Genomic DNA, 14444 nt, shown 5'->3' with positions numbered 1-14444 from the left:
TTTGTCACCTCCTCAAAAAATTCTACCAGATTCGTAAGGCAAGACTTCCCCTTAACAAAGCCATGCTGCATATCCCTAATCAGATTGCAACGCTCTAAATGCTCATACATCCCATCCCTAAGAATCCTCTCCATCAACTTGCCTACCACTGACGTCAAACTCACCGGCCTCTAGTTACCAGGGTTATCCCTCCTACCCTATTTAAACAGTACACGTTTGCAATCCTCCAGTCCTCTGGGACCTCACCTGTGTCCAAAGAAGAGACAAAGATTTGCCTGATTGCCTGGTATGGAAGGTATTAGCTATGAGGAGAGATTGAATAGCTGGGAAGATGGAGGCTGAAAGGCAACCTGATAAAAGTTTATAAAATTATGAGGGGTATAGGTAGAGTGAATCGTTCAAAGCTTTTTCTCAGGGTGGAAATGACAATTACAAAGGGGTACACGTTCAAGATAAGGGAGGAAAGATTCAGTGGAGATGTGCAGGGGGAGATTTTTACTGGTGGGGGCCTGGAATGCACTGTCATGTGAGGTGGTTGAGGCAGTTACATTAGCCACATTTAAGACTTATCTTGATAGGCATATGAACAAATGGGGAATCGAGGGATATAAGTGGTTGGTCTAGATAGATAAATGTGATTGGCACAGGCTTGGAGGGCCTGTTCCTGTGCTGTTCTTTGTTCAATTAAAAATCTGTTTATCTCCTCGAATTTACTCACTATACCTGCATGCTAGTTTTCTGTGTCTCATGAACGAGGACACCCAGATCCCTCTGCACCAGAGCACCCCGAGGTCTCTCCCCATTTAGAAAATAAGTTGTCTTCCCATTTTTCTGGTCAAAGCACACGACCTCACACTGATCCACTTTAAACTTCATCTGCAACATTTTGGCCACTCTCCTAACCTATCTGTATCCATTTGCAAGGTTCTTATTTCCTCATTGCATCTTACTGTCCTGCCTATTTTTGTATCGTCTGCAAATTTGGCTATAGAGCCTTCTATCCTTGTATCCAATCATTACTATAGATTATAAATAGCTGGGGCCTAAGGACCGATCCTTGTGGCACCCCACTAATTACTTCTCCATTACAGGATCTCCATTATCCACTTTGCTTGTTACATCGTCAAAGAACTCTAACAAATTAGTCAAATGTGATTTGCCTTTCATAAAACCATGCTGTTTCTGATGGATAGCATTTTGACTTTTCAAATGTCCTGATAGCAGTTCCTTGATAATTGATTCTAACACTTTCCCAACAACAGATGTTAAACTAGCTGGTCTGTAATTTCCAACATTTTGCCTCCCTCTCTTTTTGAATAAGGGTGTTACATTAGCATTTTTCCAATCCAATGGAACTTTTCCCGTGTCCAGGGGATTTTGGAATATTATAACCAATGGATCCACGATCTCCACCGCCACTTCCTTTAATACCCTAAGATGTAGGACATCAGCCCTGGGGGACTTATCCACCCTCAATCCCAATAGTTTGCTGAGTATCCTTTCTCTATCGATGTCGATTGTTCTAAGCTCTATCTTTTCTATTACCTCTGACTTGCCCGTTCCCGTAGGAATGGTACTAATGTCCTCCATCATGAAATCTGAGGCAAGGTATTGATTTAGCATCTCTGTCATTTCATGTTCCCCACTATTAACTCTCCGGCTTCATCTTCTAAGGGACCAACATTCACCCGAACGACTCTCTTCCTTTATATATACCGAGAGACGATTTTGCTAGTTTACTTGATTACTTTTTTAGTATCCCCTTGTTTATGTTTGAAAATTTCCCAATCTTCCAGCCTGCCACTAGCCTTTGCAATATGGTGTACCTTAGTTTTGTCTAGCTACTGATTTTTTTTTTTAACCTCCCCCCCTCCCCCCCTTACTACCTTCCTTCCTCATTGGGATATATTTTAGTTGTGAGGACTTGAGTAGAAACCTTTTAACATTCTAACAAGACTAGACAGGGTAGATGCAGGAAAGATGTTCTTGATGATGGGGGTGTCCAGAAAGAAGTTTGACAACACCAGGTTTAAGTCCAACTGATTTATTTGATAGTAAACTCACAAGCTTTCGGTGTTTGCTCCTTCGTCAGGCAAATGGAGAGTTCTGGCCTCGGACAGAGCATATAAAGCACAGACAGTTTACAGATTACTGATTAGAACATCACATAAGAAATAGGAGCAGGAGTCGGCCATCTAGCCTTTCGAGCCTGCCCCACCATTCAATAAGATCATGGCTGATCTGAAGTGGATCAGTTCCACTTTCCCGCTTTCTCCCCATAACCCTTAATCCCCTTGCTACCAAAAACCTATCCCCCCGCATCTTAAATATATTTAGCGAGGCAGCCTCCACCACTTCAACGGGCAGAGAATTCCAGAGATTCACCTCCCTTTGAGTGAAGAAGTTCCTCCTCAACTCCGTTCTAAACTGCCCCCCCCTTTATCTTGAGGCTGTGCCCTCTAGTCCTGCTGTCCTTTCTGAGCAGGAAGAACCTCTCAACCTCTATCCTATCCATCCCCTTCATCATCTTATACGTCTCAATAAGATCCCCCCTCATCCTTCTAAACTCCAACGAATTCAAGCCCAGTCTATTCAGCCTCTCTTCATAGTTCAACCCTCTCAACTCCAGTATCAGCCTAGTAAACCTCCTCTGCACTCCCTCCAAGGCCAAAATATCCTTGCGCAAGTGCGGCGACCAAAACTGCACACAGTACTCCAGCTGCAGCCTCACCAGTGCCCTGTACAGTTACAGCAAGACCTCCCTACTTTTATATTCAATCCCCCTCGCTATGAAGGCTAGCATCCCATTAGCCTTCCTGATCACCTGCTGCACCTGTAGGCTGGGTTTTTGCGACTCATGCACAAGGACCCCGAGGTCCCTCTGCACCGTAGCTTGCTGCAGCTTTTCGCCCTTTAAATAGTAGCCCCTCCTACTATTATTCCTGCCAAAGTGGATAATCTCACACTTGCCAACATTGTATTCCATCTGCCAGGTCCTCGCCCACTCGCTTAGCCTATCTAGATCCCTCTGCAGACTTTCTACACCCTCCACACAATTTGCTTTTCCACTTATCTTTGTGTCATCAGCAAATTTCGACACCCTACACTCAGCTTCCTCCTCCAGATCGTCTATATAAATGGTAAATAGCTGAGGCCCCAACACCGATCCCTGGGGCACTCCACTAGTCACCAACCGCCAATCCGAATAGCACCCATTGACACCTACTCTCTGCCTCCTATTTGACAGCCAATCTTCTATCCACGCCAACACCTTACCCCCAACTCCATGCCCCCTAACTTTCTGTAACAACCTTTTGTGCGGCACCTTATCAAACGCCTTCTGAAAATCGAAAAACACCACATCCACCGGTTCCCCTCTATCCACCGCACTAGACACATCCTCATAGAATTCCAATAAATTCGTCAGACATGATTTCCCCTTAACGAATCCATGCTGCGTCTGCTCTATCAAACAGTTCTTCTCAAGGTGCCTTGCTATTTCTTCTTTGATGACGGATTCAAGCATTTTTCCTACAACAGACGTTAAACTAACCGGCCTATAATTCCCTGCCTTTTGCCTGCTACCCTTTTTAAACAGCAGCGTAACATTAGCTGTTTTCCAATCTTCCGGCACTTCCCCAGAATCCAGCGAGGTTTGGAAAATAATCACAAAGGCATCTACTATCACCTCCGCCATTTCCTTCAGAACCCTTGGATGCATTCCATCCGGTCCTGGGGACTTGTCCACCATCAGTCCCTCTAGCCTGTCGAGCACTATCTCTCTAGTGACAGTAATCGCATTCAGGCCCTCAGCTCCTATCATCCTTCTATCTTTAATACCCGGCAAACTATTCGCGTCCTCCTCTGTGAAGACCGAAGCAAAAAACTTATTTAAGGCCTCAGCCATTTCCTCATCCCCCACCACTGAATCCCCCCTCTCATCCTCTAAGGGAAGATTCACCCTAGCCAGCCTCCTCCTCCTTTATATATTTATAAAAACTCCTACTATCCTTTTTTATATTTAGCGCTAGTCTTAAAGATGCTGACAATGTGAGTGGAAGGAGCATTAAGCCCAGGTTAAAGAGATGTGTATTGTCTCCAGACAGTACAGTAAGTGAGGTTTAGCAAACCCAGGCAAGTCATGGGGATTACAGATAGTGCAACATGAACCCAGGATCCTGGTTGAAACCGTCCTCGTGTGTGCGGAACTTGGCTATCGGTCTCTGTTCAGCGACTCTGCGCTGTCGTGTGTCATGAAGGCTGCCTTGGAGAATGCTTACCCGAAGGTCAGAGGCCGAATGCTCGTGACCACTGAAGTGTTCGCCAACAGGAAGGGAAACAGTCTTGCCTGGTGATTGTCGAGTGATGTTCATTCATCCGTTGTTGTAGCGTCTGCATGGTCTCCCCAATGTACCTTTGGGGTGTCCAGAACCAGTGGTCACAGTCTGAGGAATCGAGTTAGCCCATTTAGGACAGAGATGAGGAGAAGTTTCTTCATGCGGAGAGTAATCGGTCTTTGGAATTTGCTACCACAGAAAGCAGTTGAGGCCAAAACATTGAATGTTTTCAAGAAGCAGTTAGACATAGTACTTGGGACGAAGGGAATCAAAAGAAATGGGGGGAACACAGGATCAGGCCGTTGAGTTGGATGATCAGCCATGAATGGCGGAGCAGGCTCGAAGGGCTGAATAGCCTTCTCCTGCTCCCAGCTTGTATGAGTTGATGACTCTCAGGGCATCTCGCTTCTGGCAGTATACCACTGTGCCACCGCCAGTGCTGAATCTATCCTGCCGGTGAGACAGGACAGGAATGGTAATGATGGTGGGACATTATCTGTAAAGTATGATTCCATGAGGATAACTATGTCAAGCTGTTCCTTGACTAGTCTCTGAGACAGCTCTCTCAATTTTGGCACACTCCCTAAGCTGTTAGTTGGGTACTTTGCAGGGTTGACAGGATTGAGTTTGTTGTTTTTGTCTCCTGCTCCTAGGAATATTCCATGTGGTCCATCTGATTTCATTGCTTTTCGTTGTGATTCAATACAACTTATTGGCTTGATTTGAATTGATTTATTATTGTCACATATTAGGATACAGTGAAAAGTATTGTTTCTTGCGTGCTGTACAGACAAAGCATACTGTACATAGATAAGGAAAGAAAAGAGAAGAGAAAGAAGAGGGTGTAAAGAAAGATCAACTTAGTGTGAGGTAGATCCATTCAACAGTTCAATGGCAGCAGGGAAGAAGCTGTTCTTGAGTTGGTTGGTACATAACCTCAGACGTCTTTTTCCCAAGAGACAATATCTGGGGTGCATGGCTGTTTTTCCAAGTCAATGGATGGGAGGCTGGTTTGTGTGATGGATTGGGTTACATTCATGACCATTTGCTAGACCATTTCAAAGGACATTTAAGAGTCAACCATGTTGTTGTGAGTCTGGTGTCATATGTAGACAGGTTCCCTTCCCTAAAGGACATTAGTGAACCAGCTGGGTTTTTATAACAATTGACAATGGTTTCATGGTCATTATTAGCCTTTTAATTCCAGATGATTTGCCTTGGTGAGATTTGAGCCTGGATCCCCAGAGGATTATTACCCTGGGTCTCTGGATTATTAGTGCAGCAACAATACCACTGTGCCACTGCCTCCCAGAGGCCTTGTGACACAATGGGTACTTCCCCTACTCCTGGACCAGAAGCTCCAGGTTCTCCCAGAACTGGTCAGCCACGGAAAGAGCGTTCCACACGATTCAACACGCTGATAATCAGCCCTGGATCCTTCCCCCACTGTTTGCCAAAGGGTGAAGAAATACAAGTATGGGTGTGAAGATATGCTAACTAAAACAACCACCTCTCTGAGATCACTGCTCTTGAGGTGCTGATTTTATATTCCTTTCCTAGCTCCTTGAAATCTGCTTGACGGATCTTATCCTTTTTCTTACCCATGTCATTGGTCTCAATGTGGACCATAACCACTGGCTGTTCAACCTCACTCATAGGAATGTCCTGCAATCGCTTTGTGACACCCTCGACCTTGACAGCAGGGAGAAAACATACCATCCTGCAGCCATATCTACTGTCACGTAAAGGCCTGTCTCCCGTAGTGTAATGCCATCTTTAAATGATATAGCCACTTCCCACCTACCCCACACTTTCTTTCTTCCAATTCCCTCCTGAACACCTTGTCCCTAGGAATATTTCATGCCCAGTCCTGCCCTCCTTTGACTAGCTAACAAATCTGCTTCCACGATATAGCTCTTCCACTCTTCTTCTTCCTCTCCTGTGCAGCTGAGCCACCCATATTGCCATGAGCTTGGCTCTTGTTACAGTCTTCTGAGGAACCATCTCGCTCATTATATTTATCTGCCAGACCACAACTGTAGCATCCTGATCTTTGCACTGAGCAAGAATTGTAGAGCATGTCATTTCTTGACCGTCGTCTGACATCTCTTTTGGCCAGTTTCATGACCCCAGGCTGAGGCTTATTCTATCTGTTCAGGGGTTGTTTAAGGTCCTTGACATTCCAAGCCAAATCAGGAATTTCTATGTATGGAAGTCCTTGTCTTCTCATCTTTCATCACCTAACAGATAGATTGGTCACTCAGTCACTGCTACATTCATCAACAAAAATGACTGCACTTCAACAAGTAATGCATTGTATGTGGAACATCCTAAAGTGATTAAGTTGCCATATTAATGCAGGTTCATTGAAAGCAAATTCAGTTTAGGTTGTGAAGGATTGAGTGCATGCATAGATATCTCTTACCTTGAGTTTTCATTCATTGCTTTTCAGGTTGAATACCTTGTGCAGCAGAATGTTATTCCTCCTTTCTGTAAGTTGCTGGGTGTGAAAGATCCTCAGGTGATTCAGGTGGTCCTTGATGGTTTAAATAATATTTTGAAAGTGGCTGGTTCTGACACCAATACGTTAATTGAAATGATAGAGGAGTGTGGAGGTAAGTGAGATGCTTTTACTATTACTCCATAAAGATTAAACTCTTTGTATCTCTGAATTGAAATATTTAATACCCCTAAACTTCTCAGGACTTGAAAAAATTGAAGCTCTGCAGCAGCATGAGAATGAGGATATCTACAAACTTGCCTACGAGATTATCGACCACTATTTCTGTGGAGAGGAGGTGAGAATATTTTCAAAACGCACCTATTGTAGAAAACTACAGGCCAGTTAGCTTAAAATCAGTCATGAGGAAAATCCCAGGACCTATTATTAAGGAGCTTGTGGCAGGGTATTTAGAAAATCTGTTTAATTAAACAGTCAACAGAGTTTTGTGAGAGGGAAATCATGTGTGACTAATTTTATTATTGGAGTTCTTTGGGGAAGTAACAAGCAATGTGAATAAGGGGAACCTGTAGATGTGGTGTATTTTGATTTGCAGAAGGAATTTGACATGGTGCCACATCAAAGGTTACTGCAAGAAATGGGAGCTTGTTTTTTTCTATTAGTTTGCCTTTATCTTTCCTAAAAATAAAGTGAGATGTCAGCGTTAGAACATAGAACATTCCAGCGCAGTACAGGCCCTTCGGCCCTCGATGTTGCGCCGAACAGTGAAACCAATCTAATGACCCTCTAACCTAAACTATTCTAATGTTATCCATATGCCTATCCACAGACCATTTGAACGCCCTTAAAGTTGGCGAGTCCACAACTGCTGCAGGCAGGGCATTCCACGACCTTACTACCCTCTGAGTAAAGAACCTACCTCTGACATCCGTTCTATAATTACCACCCCTTAATTTAAAGCTATGTCCCCTCGTGTTAGCCATCACCATCCGAGGAAAAAGGCTCTCACTGTTCACCCTATCCAATCCTTTGATCATCTTGTATGCCTCAATCAGGTCACCTCGTAACCTTCTTCTCTCCAATGAAAATAACCTCAAGTCCGTCAGCCTTTCCTCATAAGACCTTCCCACCATACCAGGCAACATCCTGGTAAACCTCCTCTGCACCCTTTCCAATGCCTCCACATCTTTCTTATAATGCAGTGACCAGAACTGTACACAATACTCCAAGTGCGGCCACACCAGAGTTTTGTACGGTTGTAACATGATCTCACGGCTCCGAAATTCAGTCCCTCTACTAATAAAAGCTAACACACCGTACGCCTTGTTAACAACCTTATCAGCCTGGGTGCCAACTTTCAGGGAGCTATGCACATGTACCCCGAGATCTCTCTGCTCATCAACACTACTAAGAGTCTTTCCATTAGCCCTATATTCTGTGTTCCTGTTACTCTTACCAAAGTGAATCACCTCACACTTTTCCGTATTAAACTCCATCTGCCACCTCTCGGCCCAGCTCTGCAGCTTATCTAGGTCCCTCTGCAAACTGTAACATCCATCCTCACTGTCTAAGAACATAAGAAATAGGAGCAGGAGTAGGCCATCTGCCCCTCGAGCCTGCCCTGCCATTCAATAAGATCATGGCTGATCTGTCGTGTCTCAGTTCCACTTTCCCGCCCTCTCCCCATAACCCTTAATCCCCTCTCTTATCAAAAACCCATCAACCCGCGTCTTAAATATATTTAGCGAGGCAGCCTCCACCACTTCAACGGGCAGAGAATTCCAGAGATTCACCACCCTTTGAGTGAAGAAGTTCCTCCTCAACTCCGTTCTAAACCGCGCCACCCCCCCCCCCCCCCCCCCCCCCCCTTTATCTTGAGGCTGTGCCCTCTAGTCCTACTGTCCTCTCTGAGCGGGAAGAGCCTCTCCACCCCTATCCTATCCATCCCATTCATCATCTTATATGTCTCAGTGAGATCTCCCCTCATTCTTCTAAACTCTAACAAGTACAAGCCCAGTCTATTCAGCCTCTCCTCATAGTTCAACCCCCTCAACTCCGGAATCAGCCGAGTAAACCTCCTTTGCACTCCCTCCAAGGCCAAAATATCCTTGCATAAGTGCGGCGACCAAAACTGCACACAGTACTCCAGCTGTGGCCTCACCAGTGCCCTATACAGCTGCAGCAAGACCTCCCTACTTTTATATTCAATCCCCCTCGCTATAAAGGCCAGCATCCCATTCACCTTCCTGACCACCTGCTGCACCTGCAGGCTGGGTTTTCGCGACGGGATAGGACCTATAAAAGGTGAAGGGGGAAAGGTCTGTGTGGAACCAGAAGAAATGGCAGAGGTGCTTAATGGGTACTTTGCCTCAGTATTCACGGTGGAAACTGATCTGAGAGATTTTGCTACAGATTTGCAGCAGATGGAAAAGATTGAGTATGTGGAAATTAAGGAAGAGGATGTGTTAGAACTTTTGAATTCTATCAAGATAGATAAGTCGCCAGGACCAGATGGGATGTACCCCAGGTTCCTGTGGGAGGTGAGGGAGGTGATTGCAGAGCCCCTGGCGATGATCTTTGCGTCGTCAGTGGAGACGGGAGAGGTTCCGGAGGATTGGAGGATTGCGGATGTGGTTCCTATTTTCAAGAAAGGGAACAGAGATAGCCTGGGAAATTACCGACTGGTGAGTCTGACTTCAGTGGTTGGTAAGCTGATGGAGAGGATTCTGAGGGACAAGAGTTACGAGCATTTGGAGAGGTTTGGCATGATCAGAAATAGAACATAGAACATTACAGTGCAGAACAGGCCCTTCGGCCCACGATGTTGCGCCGACCAGTTAAAAAACAATGACCCTCTAACCTAAACCAATCCCTTTTCATCCATAAACCTATCCACGGATCTCTTAAACGCCCCAAACTAGGCGCATTTACAACTGCAGCAGGCAGGGCATTCCAATCCCTCACCACCCTCTGGGTAAAGAACCTACCCCTGACATCCGTCCTATAACTACCCCCCCTTAATTTAAAGCCATGCCCCCTCATGCTAGCTTTCTCCATCCGAGGAAAAAGGCTATCACTATCCACCCTATCTAAACCTCTAATCATCTTATATGTTTCAATAAGATCCCCTCTTAGCCGCCTTCTTTCCAGCGAAAACAACCCCAAATCCCTCAGTCTCTCCTCATAGGACCTCCCCTCCATACCAGGCAACATCCTGGTAAACCTCCTCTGCACCCTCTCCAAAGCCTCCACATCCTTCCTATAATGTGGGGACCAGAACTGCACACAGTACTCCAAGTGCGGCCGCACCAGAGTTGTGTACAGTTGCAACATGCCGCTGCGACTCCTAAATTCAATCCCCCTACCAATAAACGCCAAGACACCGTATGCCTTCTTAACAACCTTATCTACTTGATTCCCAACTTTCAGGGATCTATGTACACATACACCTAGATCCCTCTGTTCATCCAGAGGGGAGGAGGTTTACCAGGATGTTGCCTGGTATGGAGGGGAGGTCCTATGAGGAGAGACTGAGGGATTTGGGGTTGTTTTCGCTGGAAAGAAGGCGGCTAAGGGGGGATCTTATTGAAACATATAAGATGATTAGAGGTTTAGATAGGGTGGACAGTGATAGCCTTTTTCCTCTGATGGAGAAATCTAGCACGAGGGGGGCATGGCTTTAAATTAAGGGGTGGTAGTTATAGGACGGATGTCAGGGGTAGGTTCTTTACCTAGAGGGTGGTGAGGGATTGGAATGCCCTGCCTGCTGCAGTTGTAAATGCGCCTAGTTTGGGGGCGTTTAAGAGATCCGTGGATAGGTTTATGGACGAAAAGGGATTGGTTTAGGTTAGTGGGTCATTGTTTTGTAACTGGTCGGCGCAACATCGTGGGCCGAAGGGCCTGTTCTGCGCTGTAATGTTCTATGTTCTATGAACTATAACTTGGGGTTGATCCCCCTCACCCTTAAGAGTCCTGAATACCCTTTCCGATACATCCCAGACCCCAGCCCCTGGGAGGCAACACACCAGCCCTGAGTCCCTACCATTACTTCCGACTCTCCTATCCGTCCCCTTAACTGTGGAGTCCCCAATCACTAGGCCCAATCTTTTACATCCCCTAACCACCTGAGCCTTCACAACAGGCTCACCCCCAGAGACCTGCTCCCTTTGGCTATCCCCAGTTGATTCCTCCTCAACTGTAGCCTCCAGGACTGAAAACCTATTTTGGAGGGGAACAGCCCCAGGGGATTGTCCCCCCAATTGCTTCTTTCCCCTCTTCCTGGCATTTACCCAAGACTCATTTCTAGGAGTGACTATCTCCTTATAACTCCTATCGATGTCCGCCTCCGCCTCCCGAATTATGCGGAGTTCCTCTAATTCCACCTCCAGCTCCTTTACACGCTCCTCCAGAAGCTGCAATCGAACACACTTCCTACAGGTAAAATCACCAGAAACACTACTGGAGTCCCTCACCACATACATCCCACAGGAGATGCAGCTTACTGCCTGAACTGCCATCCCTGAAACAATTACCAGCAGAAAAAAAAACTTCCCACACTTATAATTAGGTTAGAGGAGGTGGGAGGGTGGGATTCTCTACCAGTGTAGAGGATCGGGTATCCTCTCTGTGCTAATTTATAGGGTCAGGGACCCGAGAAAAAGAACTACAACTACCGGTAAGCGTCCTAGTGACGACTTCCGGTTTCTAACTAATTTAAAAAAAAAACCGCCGATACTCGTGACTTTAAACTAGAAATAAAAAGTTAAAAAATATAAACAGAAAATGTACCTTTCTTGCGGCCTCCTCACACGCCCAAAAATCGCTGCCTCTCGATGCTGCTCCTCAGGAACAATGAGGCCGATACTCGGAGGTAGGTGCTTATAAAACCGAGAAAAAAAAACTACAACTACCGGTAAGCGTCCTAGTGACGACTTCCGGTTTCTAACTAATTTAAAAAAAAACTGCCGATACTCGCGACTTTAAGCTAGAAATAAAGAGTTAAAAAATATAAACAGATATAAACAGAAAATGTACCTTTCAATAGTCAGCATGGTTTTGTCAAGGGCAGGTCGTGCCTTACGAGCCTAGTTGAGTTCTTCGAAAATGTGACTGAACACATTGACGAAGGAAGTGCCGTGGACGTGGTGTACATGGACTTCAGCAAGGCGTTTGATAAGGTCCCCCATGCAAGACTTCTTGAGAAGGTGAGAGGGCATGGGATCCAAGGGCCTTTGGCCTTGTGGATCCAGAACTGGCTTGCCTGCAGAAGGCAGAGAGTGGTTGTGGATGGGTCTTTTTCTGAATGGAGGTCAGTCACCAGTGGAGTGCCCCAGGGATCTGTTCTAGGACCCTTGCTGTTTGTCATTTTCATAAATGACCTAGATGAGGAAGTGGAGGGATGGGTAAGTAAGTTTGCTGATGACACGAAGGTCGGTGGTGTTGTGGATGGTCTGGAAGGATGTCAGAAGTTGCAGCAGGACATAAATAGGATGCAGGACTGGGCGGAGAAGTGGCAGATGGACGCGGATAAATGTGTAGTCGTCCATTTTGGCAGAACCAACGGGATGAACGAGTACACTATCAAGGGCAGGAGTCTTAGTAGTGTTGAAGAGCAGAAGGATCTTGGGGTCCAGGTCCACAGGACTCTTAAATCGGCCTCGCAGGTGGAGGATGTGGTCAAGAAGGCGTATGGTGTACTGGCCTTCATTAATCGAGGGATTGAGTTTAGGAGTCGGGAGGTAATGCTGCAACTTTATAAGACCCTTGTCAGGCCTCACTTGGAGTACTGTGCGCAGTTCTGGTCACCTCACTATAGGAAGGACGTAGAAGCTATTGAAAGGGTACAGAGGAGATTTACAAGGATGTTGCCTGGATTGGGAGGCATGCCTTATGAAGTTAGGTTGAGGGAGCTGGGACTCTTCTCCCTGGAGAGACGAAGGTTGAGAGGCGACCTGATAGAGGTTTATAAAATGTTGAGAGGAATAGATAGGGTGGATTCTCAGAGGCTATTTCCCCGGGTTGAAATGGTCGCTACAAGAGGACACAGATTTAAGGTGCGGGGAGGCAAGTACAGAAGTGATGTTAGGGGTGAGTTTTTCGCTTAGAGGGTGGTGAGTGAATGGAATCGGCTGCCGTCAGTGGTGGTGGAGGCGAACTCGCTGGGGTCTTTTAAAAGACTTCTGGATGAGTATATGGGATTTAGTGGGATGGGGGGTTATTGATAGGTCTATGGATTGGTAGATGTTGATGTGATCGGCGCAACTCGTGGGCCGAAGGGCCTGTTTGTTCTATGACTCATGCGCAAGGACCCTTAGGTCCCTCTGCACCGTTGCATGCTGCAGTTTTTCGCCATGTAAGTAATAGTCCTTCCTACCATTATTCCTACCAAAGTGGACAACTTCACACTTGCCAACATTAAATTCCATTTGCCAGTTCCTGGCCCATTCGCCCAGCCTATCTAGATCCTTCTGCAGACTCTCCACACCCTCCGCGCAATTTGCCGTTCCACCAATCTTGGTGTCATCAGCAAATTTCGACACCATACACTCGGTTCCCTCTTCCAGATCATCTATATAAATGGTAAATAGCTGAGGCCCCAGCACCGACCCCTGGGGCACTCCACTAGTCACCAACCGCCAATCCGAATAGCACCCATTAACCCCCACTCTCTGCCTCCTATTTGACAGCCAATCCCCTATCCACGCTAACACCCTACCCCCAACTCCATGCCCCCCTAACCTTCAGTTGACGTGGTGTATATGGATTTTAGTAAGGCGTTTGATAAGGTTCACCATGGTAGGCTTCTGCAGAAAATGCAGATGTATGGGATTGGGGGTGATCTAGGTAATTGGATTAGGAATTGGCTAGCAGATAGGAGACAGAGGGTGGTGGTTGATGGTAAATATTCGTCATGGAGTTCGGTTATGAGTGGTGTGCCTCAGGGATCTGTTTTGGGGCCACTGCTGTTTGTAATTTTTATTAATGATCTGGATGAGGGTATAGTTGGGTGGATTAGTAAGTTTGCTGATGACACCAAAGTCGGAGGTGTGGTAGATTGTGAGGAAGGGTGTCATAGTTTGCAGGGTGACTTAGACAGGTTGCAGAGCTGGGCCGCGAGGTGGCGGATGGAGTTTAATGTGGAGAAGTGTGAGGTAATTCATTTCGGTAGGAATAACAGATGTGTTGAGTATAGGGCTAACGGGAGGACTTTGAATAGTGTGGAGGAGCAGAGGGATCTAGGTGTATGTGTACATAGATCCCTGAAAGTTGGGAATCAAGTAGATAAGGTTGTTAAGAAGGCGTACGGTGTCTTGGCGTTTATTGGTAGGGGGATTGAATTTAGGAGTCGCAGCGTCATGATGCAACTGTACACAACTCTGGTGCGGCCGCACTTGGAGTATTGTGTGCAGTTCTGGTCCCCACATTACAGGAAGGATGTAGAGGCTTTGGAGAGGGTGCAGAGGAGGTTTACCAGGATGTTGCCTGGTATGGAGGGGAGATCCTATGAGGAGAGACTGAGAGATTTGGGGTTGTTTTCGCTGGAAAGAAGGCGGCTAAGAGGGGACCTTATTGAAACATATAAGATGATTAGAGGTTTAGACAGGGTAGATAGTGATAGCCTTTTTCCTAGGATGGAGAAAGCTAGC

The 14444-nt window shown here is 46.2% G+C and overlaps 1 protein-coding gene across 2 annotated transcripts in view; it reads left to right on the top strand.

Moving 5' to 3' along the window:
* Positions 1–14444, top strand: part of LOC145342408 (importin subunit alpha-4-like) — a 133683-nt gene that overhangs the window by 104648 nt on the left and 14591 nt on the right. For both annotated transcript variants that reach the window (XM_080187968.1, XM_080187967.1), the window contains 2 exons: positions 6790–6952; positions 7041–7135. In XM_080187968.1, coding sequence (XP_080044094.1) covers positions 6790–6952; positions 7041–7135 — 258 coding nt within the window. The remainder of the gene's footprint in view (positions 1–6789; positions 6953–7040; positions 7136–14444) is intronic.

This window comes from Carcharhinus amblyrhynchos, chromosome 4 (genome assembly GCF_965287045.1).
Source record: "Carcharhinus amblyrhynchos chromosome 4, sCarAmb.v2.hapA, whole genome shotgun sequence".
Taxonomy (NCBI): domain Eukaryota; kingdom Metazoa; phylum Chordata; class Chondrichthyes; order Carcharhiniformes; family Carcharhinidae; genus Carcharhinus; species Carcharhinus amblyrhynchos.
Note: the sequence above shows the minus strand (reverse complement) of the source record. Positions and strands in the feature narration are given on the sequence as shown.